Source organism: Oncorhynchus mykiss, chromosome 6 (genome assembly GCF_057628025.1).
Source record: "Oncorhynchus mykiss isolate SJ-2025 chromosome 6, ASM5762802v1, whole genome shotgun sequence".
NCBI classification, from domain to species: Eukaryota; Metazoa; Chordata; class Actinopteri; order Salmoniformes; family Salmonidae; genus Oncorhynchus; species Oncorhynchus mykiss.
Genome location: NC_143027.1, coordinates 26,528,333 through 26,541,086, shown reverse-complemented (window position 1 = coordinate 26,541,086; position 12,754 = coordinate 26,528,333). Strand labels below are relative to the sequence as shown.

Below are 12,754 nucleotides of genomic sequence, written 5' to 3'. Positions count from 1 at the left end.
ACAGTAATCATTAGTTGTGTGTGGTTTCTCATAGCGTGCTTTCTCATTTCTGTTTTGTATGATCCTACATACACACAATTTGAAGTATGTACAATACTGCCAACCATTATTGGTTGAAGAGAATGGATCTTTCACAATGAACTCTACAAGCTGATGTTGAAATACTATACAAACTGCCTCCTCTAAAACACAGTTAGATCTTGTTCTTCATAACTAAGAAATACTTGTGGGAGAGATTGTGATGGAAACATTGTATTTGAGAATTCATTCATCATTTGCACACACTGCATATAGATGTTTTATATTGTGTTATTGACTGTACGTTTGTTTATTTGTAACTCTATGTTGTTGTTTGTGTCGCACTGCTTTGCTTTATCTTGGCCAGGTCGCAGTTGTAAATGACTACTTGTTCTCAACTGGCCTACCTGGTTATATAAAGGTGAAATAAATAAAAAATGTAATTCAGAGAAGCCTACATAATGTAGATGTTGTTACAAGAAAGGTCTCGATATAACGATTGTATAAACAGAAAAAAGTACATTTCAAAAGAAAATGTCAAATATTTTTATTGTCATTATGCTTTCCTAATTCCTTCCATAGTTGTATTGTGAATATGATGTTGAATAATGCCTGATAAACTTGACATTTTACACTAATTGATTCTCATTGTCTATCTCCTTGGAAGTGGGATAGTGCTTGCTTTAGAAACAAAGGAATGGGCCTTTCATGCTTTCAATTACAAGGGATCAGACGCCAAATGCTTTAACAAACATTTCCTGAAGTAGCAAGGTCATGTGTCAAGTATTCCTTGATGCTTAATACTGTTACTAAACATTCTCTTCAACAGCAAGGTCATGTGTCAAGTATTTGTTGATGCTTAATAGTGCTGCATAAGTTCAAACAATAAATATAGTGAGAAGTCTGGATAGGGGATGCTGGGAGATATACTGCAAGAGGTTAACAGCTAGTTTGATTAGCTTTAACGGTTTGCATTTAGTTGTTATGAGAGCATGCCAAGATTGTATGGAAAGCACTTGTTTCAGATATTGCTACACAAATTCCCTTCAAGTCCTCTAGATGGCATTCATGTCTCCCTACGGGGGTCAGCTCCCACTAAGCCCAAGCAATGCTCTTCTCTGTCCTGGCACCCAAATGGTGGAACGAGAGTTCCTGGCCCTCTTCCAAAAACTGGAAACCCTACCTCTTCACAGAGTATCGTAAAGGCCTAGTGCAGTCAAAATTCTGTTTTCAATACTGAAAAAAAAATACAAATGTAAGATGTAAAGTCTTGGCCCCATGTTTCATGAGCTGAAATAAAAGATCCCAGAAATGTTTACATCCCTATTAGTGAGCATTTCTCCTTTACCAAGGTAATCCGTCCACCTGACAGGTGTGGCATATCAAGAAGCTGTTTAAACAGCAGGATCATTACACAGGTGCACCTTGTGCTGGGGACAATAAATGGCCACTCTAAAATGTGCATGTTTTGTCACACAACATGATGCCACAGATGTTCTCAAGTTTTAAGGGAGCGTGCAATTGGCATGCTGACTGCAGGGATGTCCACATGAGCTGTTGCCAGAGAATTTAATGTTCATTTCTCAACCATAAGCTGCCTCCAAGGTCATTTTAGAGAATTTGGCAGTACGTCCAACTGGCCTTACAACTGCAGACCATGTGTAACCACGCCAGCCCAGGCCAGTCCTGTCTGAAACCATCTCAGGGAAGCTCATCTGTTTTACATTGTGACGGTATTTTTATTTTTGATCCTTTATTTAACTAGGCAAGTCAGTTAAGAACAAATTCTTATTTACAATGACAGCTTACTCCAGCCAAACCTGGACGACACTGGGCCAATTGTGCTCTGTCCTATGTGTCTCCCAATCACAGCCGGATGTGATAGGTCTGGTTCGAATCCAAGCTGTGAGGTGACACCTCTTGCACTGAGATGCAGTGCCTTAGACTCAAGCATAAGGGCAGGCGTAAGCTACAGACAACGAACACAATTGCATTTTATTGATGGCATTTGAATGCACAGAGACACCGTGACGAGATCCTGAGGCGCATTGTCATCCGCCACCGTCACCTCATGGTTCAGCATGATAATGCACGGTCCCATGTCGCAAGGATCTGTACACAATTCCTGAAAGCTGAAATTGTCCCAGTTGGCCTGTATACTCACCATACATGAGTTCCCGCCAATATCCAGCAACTTTCGCACAGCCATTGAAGATGAGTGGGACAACATTCCACAGACCACAATCAACAGCCTGATCAACTCTATGTGAAGGACATGTGTTGCGCTGCATGAGGAAAACGGTGGTCACACCCAGTGGCAATTTTAGCATGTAAATCTTGGTGGGGCAAACTCCCCTCAAATTGCATGCCAGCAAAGCCACTACACAACACAACACTAAACAATACATTAATTGCACTATAACGGCAACAAGTGGTGCCCACAAACTGTTAGGGCCTACATAAACATGTCCCAACAGCAGAGCTTTCTATCCAGCAAAATGTAGTGAATCCTTACCACCGCTACACCTGGCTATCAGCGGAGCCTTGTCTGGCAACAAAACAATTCATTCAGCCTCGTTTACTACCTTTTTAAAAAACATAGCTGATATGGCTCTCTGGCATATTACATAATATATGCAGCAGCATATAAGACATTTTTGGACTCACCTTGTGCATGGTGGTTCCTCGTTGGCAAATTTTGTCATCAAAGAAAAAGATTTGGAGTTGGATGACCGTTCAAAACGTATTTTCCAAAGTCTGACTTCCCAGTGTCAATGCTTGCGGTTAGCTGCTGTCACCGATTCCTTCCAAACAACTCATTTTTGTATTTGCCATCTCCAACTGGTTGTGTAATGTTTATGTCCAATGGCCGATGAGCACCGATACGTTTTATCTATAATTTATCTTCATTATTTATTTTCATATGACAAGGATTAAAAAGGGTTTGCCAGTAGATTGTCTACTTGATTTATGATGATGACTGCTAGCTAAGATTTTGAAAGTAAAATGTTTACATGATCAGTCCAATCAAGACTACTGTAGATATAACATGATTTGACGTCAATTTATTTGTGGCCAATGACCTTGAGCCTTCTTGGTTGGGTACTTCTAATGTAACTCCATGGCAGCACCCAAAGGGCTCACATTCTTGATGTCTACTCTTACTAAAGGCGGGTGATGTAGTGTCCCCATGAGTGACAGAACACTGAGCCAATTACAGTGCAATGCTGAGCAAATCATGGTTTTCTGCTGGCTGCCTCACCACAGAAAGCACTGAGCTATGCAGAGCAGACCTGCTTTGTGGGCCTCAGCCCCACCTGCCCTGAATGACAGGTCGCCACAGGTCACACCAGATACTGACTGGTTTTCTAATCCATGCCCTTACCTTTTTTTTAAGGTATCTGTGACCAACAGATGCATATCTGTATTCCCAGTCATGTGAAATCCATAGATTAGGGCCTAATGGTTTTATTTCAATTAACTGATTTCCTTATATGAACTGTAACTCAGTAAAATCTTTGAAATTGTTGCATGTTGCGTTTATATTTTTGTTCAGCGTATATATTCTACATCAAATCAAATGTATTTATATAGCCCTTCTTACATCAGCTGATATCTCAAAGTGCTGTACAGAAACCCAGCCTAAAACCCCAAACAGCAAGCAATAGCAATGCAGGTGTAGAAGCACGGTGGCTAGGAAAAACTCCCTAGAAAGGCCAAAACCTAAGGAGGAACCAGACTATGAGGGGTGGCCAGTCCTCTTCTGGCTGTACCAGGTGGAGATTATAACAGAACATGGCCAAGATGTTCAAATGTTCATAAATGACCAGCATGGTCAAATAATAATAATCACCGTAGTTGTCACGGGTGCAACAAGTCAGCACCTCAGGAGTAAATGTCAGTTGGCTTTTCATAGCCGATCATTAAGAGTATCTCTACCGCTCCTGCTGTCTCTAGCGAGTTGAAATTCACAGCAGGTCTGGGACAGGTAGCACGTCCCAACAGCGGATGAAACTAACACTCTACACAAGACCTTCTGCTTAGGGATGTGCAGTTTGCGAACTTGAACGACTCTTTTTACTGACTCAAGAGTTATATATATTTTTCAGAGTTTCTCATTCATTTTAGTAGTTCGTTTGACCTGTTGGCCGCAATGAATTCTACAGAAGGATTAGAGGAGCGACATGGTCATTTGACGTCTGTTTTGGCCGTGCAGCATTTAGGGTGATACGGCCTCTGTAGAAGTCAGGGCCATTATTCCTATTGCGCTTCGCCGAGCAGCGCAAATCTGTTGTGAAGGACGTTGTCAAGGAAGTGAGTTTGTGCTTATACAGGACCTCTCACCCTCACATACCGTCAACCAATCATGTCAATGCGGAGCCCTCCACATTGTTACAAAATTTAAGAGATGCATGACGATGTGGTACAGAGTTCAATTTAGCCTCTGGTTGCCTCAAGACACTCTGCAATTGCGTCACAAATTCCAAATGGGCCTCCGACCGCATAAATTGGCTTTTAATACGCGCTCCTCAAGCTCAGGTGGGGATGTGCTCCGACTAGCAACTGTCTATCATGTGCGCGAGGGAAAATAGATCACGCTGCAGTCAGTATAGAGAAGAAAAATACATGTTTATAACTGATAATTGATCACATGGTGCAAAAATGAATACAATTAATTGAAATATTGAATGTTATGCTTGCTCTGGCTATTACGGACTCAAATTAACGAAATTATTCGAACGATTCGTTATTTTGACTGAATGACTCGAAAATATCTAAGTCAGTAAAAAGAGCCGAACTTCCCATTACTATGTATGGGCCAGAGTTTCGGCTTTACGCGGTGACATCACCGTGCGGTAAATGTGCAAATAGACCAATAAGATAGAGAATTCCAAACCTTTATGCAAATAACAGCTAGTTTTCAGTTGTACACTCTCCACTCAGACCACTCTCAAACAGTCCTAGTAAAAATTCTTGCTTGAGAATTAGTTTTTTGCTAAAAATCCATTTTTGCCAATTTTATTGTAAATGCATGATTTTATATTGATATAAAAACTTTGGTGCAGAATAAAAGCAGATCAGAGCAACTCCTGATTCTAGTCAGTTCAAAGTTCACAGTTCAAAGGCTTCATTTCTGGAAAATGATTCAGAGCATCATATAATTTCATTTGTTAGACAAGATAGAACATGCAAATAAGCAACTGAAGAAAAAAAAGGAAGCCAGGGCCTATGTTAGCCCTTCCTACCCCATTTCCCTCCCTCCTCTACCTCCCTCCCTCACTTTCTCCATTCCCTTGCCAAACAGGATCTGTAGGATCTTTGTGAATAATTTTCTCAGGAGACAGGAATGCTTGAACATAAGCCTGCTGGGACATGCTCCTGACATTCCCAAAATCTCCCAGAAAAAAGCCCCTATTGAGGACGAGTATTCACCTTTCTTTAGTTTTAAACCCAGGAGGAATAGGGATTCAAACCCCTCTAAATGCTGCCATGACTCAATCACCAAAAGGTATATAAACATCTCCCTTTCCGCAAAGAATCAAGTGCTGAATGCCATAATGCTTCAATCTTGTGACGTGGTGTACGTGCACACTATAAAGGATGTACCCCAGACACAGTGACTCACCACTGAAATTAAGCTGTCTGGATCGCTACCTTGAATGTCTACAGGAGTAGTATTCACATGAGAATCTGACTTCTTTACTGAGACGTGGAAGTGACACATAACCAACCTTTCTGACCTTTTAAAAAATATTTTTTTAAATTTAATTTTACCCCTTTATCTCCCCAAATTCGTGGTATCCAATTGTTATTAGCTACTATCTTGTCTCATCGCTACAACTCCCGTACGGGCTCGGGAGAGACGAAGGTTGAAAGTCATGCGTCCTCCGATACACAACTCAACCAAGCCGCACTGCTTCTTAACACAGCGCGCATCCAACCCGGAAGCCAGCCGCACCAATGTGTCGGAGGAAACACCATGCACCTGGCAACCTTGGTTAGCGTGTAGTGCGCCACAGGAGTCGCTGGTGCGCGATGAGACAAGGATATCCCTACCTGCCAAACCCTCCCTAACCCGGACGACGCTAGGCCAATTGTGCGTCGCCCCACGGATCTTTCTGACCTTGTCTTCTTTAATGTAAGGTCATAAAGCATACCAGTATTTGTAATTGTAAGTCAGTGGTACTTGCATTTTTGTTTTACAGTATGGACAATCACAGTCATAGGCTCCAGGGAGGTAATTATATTGAATTTATATAATGCATTTTATCAGTGTTCAAAATACTCCATATTTTTCAAAGTACATCATATAAAAATTGCACACTCAAAATGTTTTCGTAAATCACCAGGTTGCTTTTCATACAAGAATATTGTTAATTTAAGTTAAGTATATTTTATTTAATAAAACCTCAACTTGTAATATCCAGTCACAAATAGGTTTTTCCTTTTGAGTTGTTCTTTTTAAGTTGATTTTATACAAAAACACAATGTTACTGTATTGAACAGGTTTGGTAAACAAATTTGTACAGTAGATTAGCACAGTAGTTTAGTATGAGAAAATAGGATCTAGGATCGTTAAAAGCATACAGTATAAATACACAATCATGAAAGTTGTGGCATCTTCACCGCATGAAATATGACACATTTACTGAAATATAATGGCCATCTATTTCAGAGATAGATATGATATTAAAAAGTCTGGGACAGAAATTAAGAGAAATAAAGACATCACATCACTGTAACATTTGCTTGTCCCTTGATATTAGACCAATAAACCCCCTTTCCACAAACAGGGCATAGACTCATAGAGATGCTCTCAATGGTTCAACCATAGAGTAGGTAAGTATTCCTGCATTCCTGTTCTCTAGTCTACCCTTGCTCAATAACTGTTTCCTTTGTGCTTTCATTTGTTGAAAAGCATGGACCTGCTGTTGTATTGCATAAAAAACTACTCAAAGTTAATTCTTTCTTCAGGAAAGGTCTCTGTAGTTTTATTTGACTGACCAGAAGCTGGAGGTGGGAGTAGTGGTACTTGGAGACTCTTTGGGAGCTTGGCTTGGGCTGTGGCTGTAGCTGGGGGAGTGAGTGACACTTGGGCTGCTGGATGGTGAGGATGTAGACGAGGAGCACGAGGAGGATTTAGATTTGATCTCAAGCCACTTCCCTCCCAAGGCTTTGGCAAAGTGGTCATCCACAGAGACGCTGATGGAGAGCTGGCGGGAGCTGGCCCTTTGGTAGTCCATCCCCAGGCTTCTCTTGAAATGCTCCTCCACCACATGGTCATAGCTGTGCTTATATAGCACTGCAATGGAGAGAATACCAAACAAAGGTCAGAGGCATAATTCTTAACAAGTCTGCAATACAACAACAGCATTGTAGCACTACAGTTTTTATTGAGATAAAGGAGAATGATACTGACCTCTGGAGGAGTGGTTGCTGCTGCGGAACTCAGATCTGCAGGTGGGCTTTCTTGTAGAGGAGACACAGGTGATCACAGAAGGACGCATCTGAAAGAGGCAAAACAATTACATTTTAAAAAGTGTTTAAACATTATAAGATTCCGTACAGAACAATGTTATCGAAAACCTAATTCCCCTCCAAAACAATAGGATGAACATGTCAATGTAAACATAGCACATTAAGCCATCACTAACTTTTTGTTGAAGGCTCAGTATGACTTTAGGATAGAACATTTATTTGGTTATAGGATGGGGCCTGAAAGCTGTTCACCCTCATCAGGTTGGCACAAACAGGTCAATGAAAGAGATGTCTGTTTAGTCATGTTGAGGACATTCCTCCCACCATTGCTCACATTTTCTCCCCGAATCCGGCTGGATTGCATATCTTGGACAAGCATAAGCCTGTAAAGGCTCTTGGGAATAGAATGTGCCTGAGCGTTTATAATCACTACAGAGATCGCAGAGATACACTATATATACAAAAGTACGTGGACACACCTTCAAATGAGTGGATTCGACTATTTCAGCCACGCACGTAGTTGACAGGTGTATAAAATCGAACACACAGCCATGCAATCTCCATAGACATATATTGGCAGTAGAATGGCCTTACTGATGAGCTCAGTGACTTTCAACGTGGCACCTTCATAGGATGCCACCTTTCTAACAAGTCAGTTAGTCTAATGTCTGCCCTGCTAGACAGATGCCTTGGTCCACTGTAAGTGCTGTTATTGTGAAGTGGGAATGTCTAGGAGCAACAATGGCTCAGCCGTGAAATGGTAGGCCATACAAGCTCACAGAATGGGACTGCCAAGTGCTGAAGTGCGTACCATGTAAAAAATCATCTGCCCTCGGTTGCAACACTCACTACCGAGTTCCAAACTGCCTCTGGAAGCAACGTCAGCACAATAACTGTTCATTGGGAGCTTAATGAACTGGGTTTCCATGGCCGAGCAAGTCTAAGATCACCATCCTATGCGCAATGTCAAGCTTCGGCTGGAGTAGTGAAAAGCTTGCTGCCATTGGACTCTGGAGCAGTGGAAACATGTTCTCTAGAGTGATGAATCACGCTTCACCATCTGGCAGTCTGATGGACAAATCTGGGTTTGGAGGATGCCAAGAGAACATTACCTGCCAACGGTAAAGTTTGGTGGAGGAGGATGGTCTGAGGCTGTTTTTCATGGTTTGGGCTAGGCCACTTAATTGCAGTGAAGGAAAATGTTTACACTACAGCATACAATTACATTCTAGACAATTCTGTGCTTCCAACTTTGTGGCAACAGTTTGGGGAAGGCCCTTTCCTGTTTCAGCATGACAAGGCCCCCTTGCACAAAGCGAGGTCCATACAGAAATGGTTTGTAGAGATCGGTGTGGAAGAACTTGACTGGCCTGCACAGAGCCCTGACCTCAACACCATCAAACACCTTTGGGATGAATTGGAACGCCGACTGCAAGCCAGGCCTAATCGCCCAACCTTAATGCCCGACCTCACTAATGATCTTGTGGCTGAATGGAAGCAAGTCCCCGCAGCAATGTTCCAACATCTAGTGAAACACCTTCCCAGAAGAGTGGAGGCTGTTATAGAAGCAAAGGGGGGGGCCATCTCCATATTAATGCCCATGATTTTGGAAGGAGATGTTCGACAGGTATCCACTTACTTTTGGTCATGTAGTGTACGTAGGCTCTGACTGCCTAGGGCTACACTGAGAGATTACTGAGGCACTCTTGACTGAGACAAACCAGAAAACCCATCCTTCATGTTGTTAGCACCTGGACCCACTATTATAATTGTTCCTCTTGAAATTACCTGTATCTGATTGGTGGATGTAGTGCTTTTGATTTTCTTCTCTGTCCTCTCAGGCTCTTTCCTTGGTTTCTTAATTAGGTCCAGTGGTTCATCCATAGGTGGTGTGGGATACACATGATGGGGAAGATGACCTGTGGGGCTGGGGGTTGGGCTCCAGGAGGATGTGGGGCTTGGGGTTGGGCTCCAGGAGGATGTGGGGCTCTGGGGAACACTAAACACAGCTGGCCTCTGAGCACTTCTCATGTTGCTTTTGCTCTGTGCCCTCTCTCGCCTGAAACACAAAATCACATGCTGAAACATGGAATCACACACTGGACATGGCGTTATGAAACCAATGGTTGTCAATTATGAAGTTATAGAGGGGGATTAAGGCATGTGCAGGTTTCACAAACCTTTCTTCCAATGTTAGGCCGCGCTCAGAGCTGTGTTTGCGCTTGACTGGATGCACTGGTGGTACTCGAACTCTCTCATTTGTCATATGCCTGTATCTATCTTCACTTCTTAGGTTGGGCTGACCTACAAGAGGAAAGATCAGGCACACATAAAGCTAATGGTTACTATTTGAAATAATATACACTACACTTATTGGCAAAGATATTGGCACAGATAAGGATGGCTTACACCTAACTAACCAGTCATTAGGTGTGGCAATGAGTAAATAGGTGACGGGTTGTTTTGATCCGTGGAACTGTGACATACGGTTCATCACCTGTATGAGTAGTTTGTGGCCGTGGGAAAGCTTTCATGCCACCGTTAATTGTAAACTCTGTTAAGCTGTGAAACTAGACATACCAGATTGGTGAGTGTTACAATTCTTCTTGATTCAATGTCAACTGTAATTGTTGTATTTCAACATACAGTGATGATGACACCTATCTTATTTACATATCTAAGAGAGTAAGATTCGTTTATATGCAAAATGTGGATTGAGCTGGACAAACTTAAGATAACTAATGTCTCACAACCATCATTACAATACACACATCACACAGAAGCATTCTCTTCATTGTGAGAAACTAACAGAAACATCAACAGGTGCTAACATCCTTTGTGTTATTTACATTACATTTTAGTCATTTATCAGACACCCTTATCCAGAGCGACTTACAGTTAGTGCATTCATCTTAAGATAGCTAGGTGGGACAACCACATATCACACTCATAGTAAGTACATTTTTCCTCAATAAAGTAGCTATCAGAGCTAGTAAGGGGGGAAATGCGGAGGAGGTGAGGAGCAGGTGCAAGGGGCTGTGGGATTATTTAAGATACTATTTGAAGAGGAAGGGTCCAGATGTTTTCGAAAGATGGGCTGTCCTAGGTAGGTTCAGATGGAAGCTGGTTTCATAATTGGGTTGCCATGAGAGAGAAGAGCTTGGACTGGGCTGAGCAGGGGCTGCCCTCCCATAGAGGTGGGAGGGCCAAGAGACCAGAGGTGGCAGAATGTGACGTTTACCAACGTCAGTACACTGGCATTTGTTTTTTATAAAGCTGACACCAGTCCTCTTCACACCTCACATTATGTTGTTTCTTTAAAGCTAAATTCCTTGAACTATATTCAAATTGGCATTGTCAATATACCAAAAGAAATGCACCACATTAGCATGCAATGCTCCACTACCACATTGAGATACAATGCTGAATTAGGTCATGTTAGTACTGTACATGAATGGTCCCCTTAATCTCAAATACTCCCCCTATCCACAATCGTCAGTCCAATCCACATCTCAAACAGTCATGTCCCTCAACCCCAACCTCTCACCTATGACCTCCCATTCTGTCCCTCAGACAACATAGTGTCACAGTGGATGCCCGTGGAGGGTGACAGGGAGAAAACCACACCTTGCCTGACTGACGTTATGATGCCTGAGGCATGGTTATTTGTTAGTGGTTATTTGTATCAGTAGAAGAAACAAGAGGGCAGTATCTTCAGATCCTCTCCATCTGCCACAGTTATTCCCATCATCTGACATAAACCTCTCTGAAGTAATGCTTGAGAGCAAGACATTTAGAAGCAAGTTGACATTTTACCAATGGAGGGACTAATTTATAGTTGCTAACTATTCTTAAATGTTGTTATAGCCTTAAGTGGATATAGTGAGGCTTTATTGTCACATTCCTCAACATTATCTTAAACTCAACCCCCTCCCCAAAAAAAGTAAAAATATGTATTGGTTTCTTAAATGAGATTGTTAAAGTTGCTGGATTACATATTGTTTTTATACAATACAAACAGTTAGCTAAAATGTACTCAAAGACATTTACTCGGACTTAGTCAAAGTTATTTTATAATGACCCTAAACATTTGCATTTCTAATGACTTTAGTTGAACTAGCTAAGCTAATTACGAAGTAATAATGATCTAATAACAACTGTGTCATCATACATGATAACAATGCATGTTGCAGCAATAAATACTACTATTTAAAGTAGCAGGGATCACAGCAGCACAATTCTATTTTGTGAAACAATAGTAGGCCTATAAGAAAATAAATAAGATATGTTACCTTCCAAGATGTAGACTTTGAAGCCACTGCTCATCCGAGTTATGTATTGCAAGTTTGCAACAGCCATGTTTCCTTGTCTTTGTCTGTGAATAAAGCAAACTGCAGAGGACCACCTTGACTGTTCGAGCTAAAAAGACACAATGAGCCTAAACTCTGGTTGGAAATGGAAAGTCAACGAGATGCTGGGCTTGATCTCTGCAAGGTAACGTATCAGGAGGCTGCGCAGAGCTGCTGTGTCTTCCAGGAAACCCTATTGCTGCAATGTCATTGGTCGCTCTCAAGCCAATCACAACCTCATCGCTTTTAGATGTTTATGTTATTGTTGCAGGAAGAGTGGGTTCACAGGTAGATACTTCAAATAGGAAAAATTATATTAAACTGTTCCCTGACTGTCCCTGCACCACCCAACCATACGTTTACCTCACTTTCAGGCATAAACAGGAATGTAACATAGATTACTTTACATTCAATTCAACGGAGACTCAAAACAAGAAAACACTGATAATGTCACAAAGCACTTTTTTCCATGTTTTGTACCTCTCCCAGAATCCACTGCGAACTTCAGGTGTATCTGTTGTCTCCACTCTGGAAGTCAGCACCTGTCCTCTGCCCTTCCCTCACTCCTAATCTACAATCTCACCAAACTGCATTTCTTCAAGTGCTTAGCCCACCAGAGCTCCAGTCATTCCACTGACCTGCCCATACATGCACACAGCTGTACTGTGAGCCAGCCTAACCATTAATGAAAAGGCTATTGTTGATGGCCAGACAAAGGCCCCTAAATCCTGGAAAAACTTCTGCACTGAGAAACAATCTAGTCTGAGCATGCTGAAGAGTCTGTACGCACATGAGCATACTCTCAGCACACAAGTGACCACAACAACACTCGGGACCTGACACATTTACAGGCACTCATAAAATACATAAAAAATGACAACATTTAGAATGTGTGGTGACTGATATGC

At 41.9% G+C, this 12,754-nt stretch overlaps 1 protein-coding gene across 1 annotated transcript; it reads right to left on the bottom strand.

Moving 5' to 3' along the window:
- Positions 1–6,247: 6,247 nt before the first annotated feature.
- Positions 6,248–12,449, bottom strand: LOC110525609 (transcription cofactor vestigial-like protein 4). Its single transcript, XM_021605887.3, has 5 exons — positions 11,790–12,449; positions 9,678–9,801; positions 9,286–9,556; positions 7,439–7,526; positions 6,248–7,321 (listed from the first exon to the last, which is right to left on the bottom strand). Exons 1-5 carry the CDS (start codon positions 11,854–11,856, stop codon positions 7,011–7,013), a joined length of 861 nt encoding a protein of 286 aa, XP_021461562.2. The 5' UTR covers positions 11,857–12,449; the 3' UTR covers positions 6,248–7,010.
- Positions 12,450–12,754: the final 305 nt, after the last annotated feature.

Bases quoted from the DNA above. Each gene is read 5' to 3' on its own strand.
- LOC110525609 (XM_021605887.3), bottom strand. From the start codon at position 11,856: ATGGCTGTTGCAAACTTGCAATACATAACTCGGATGAGCAGTGGCTTC. The intron at 9,557-9,677 runs GTTTGTGAAACC...TTTGTGTTTCAG, and splicing joins GGCCTAACATTGGAAGAAAG to GCGAGAGAGGGCACAGAGCA. The intron at 7,322-7,438 runs GTCAGTATCATT...TCTCCATTGCAG, and splicing joins CAGCAACCACTCCTCCAGAG to TGCTATATAAGCACAGCTAT.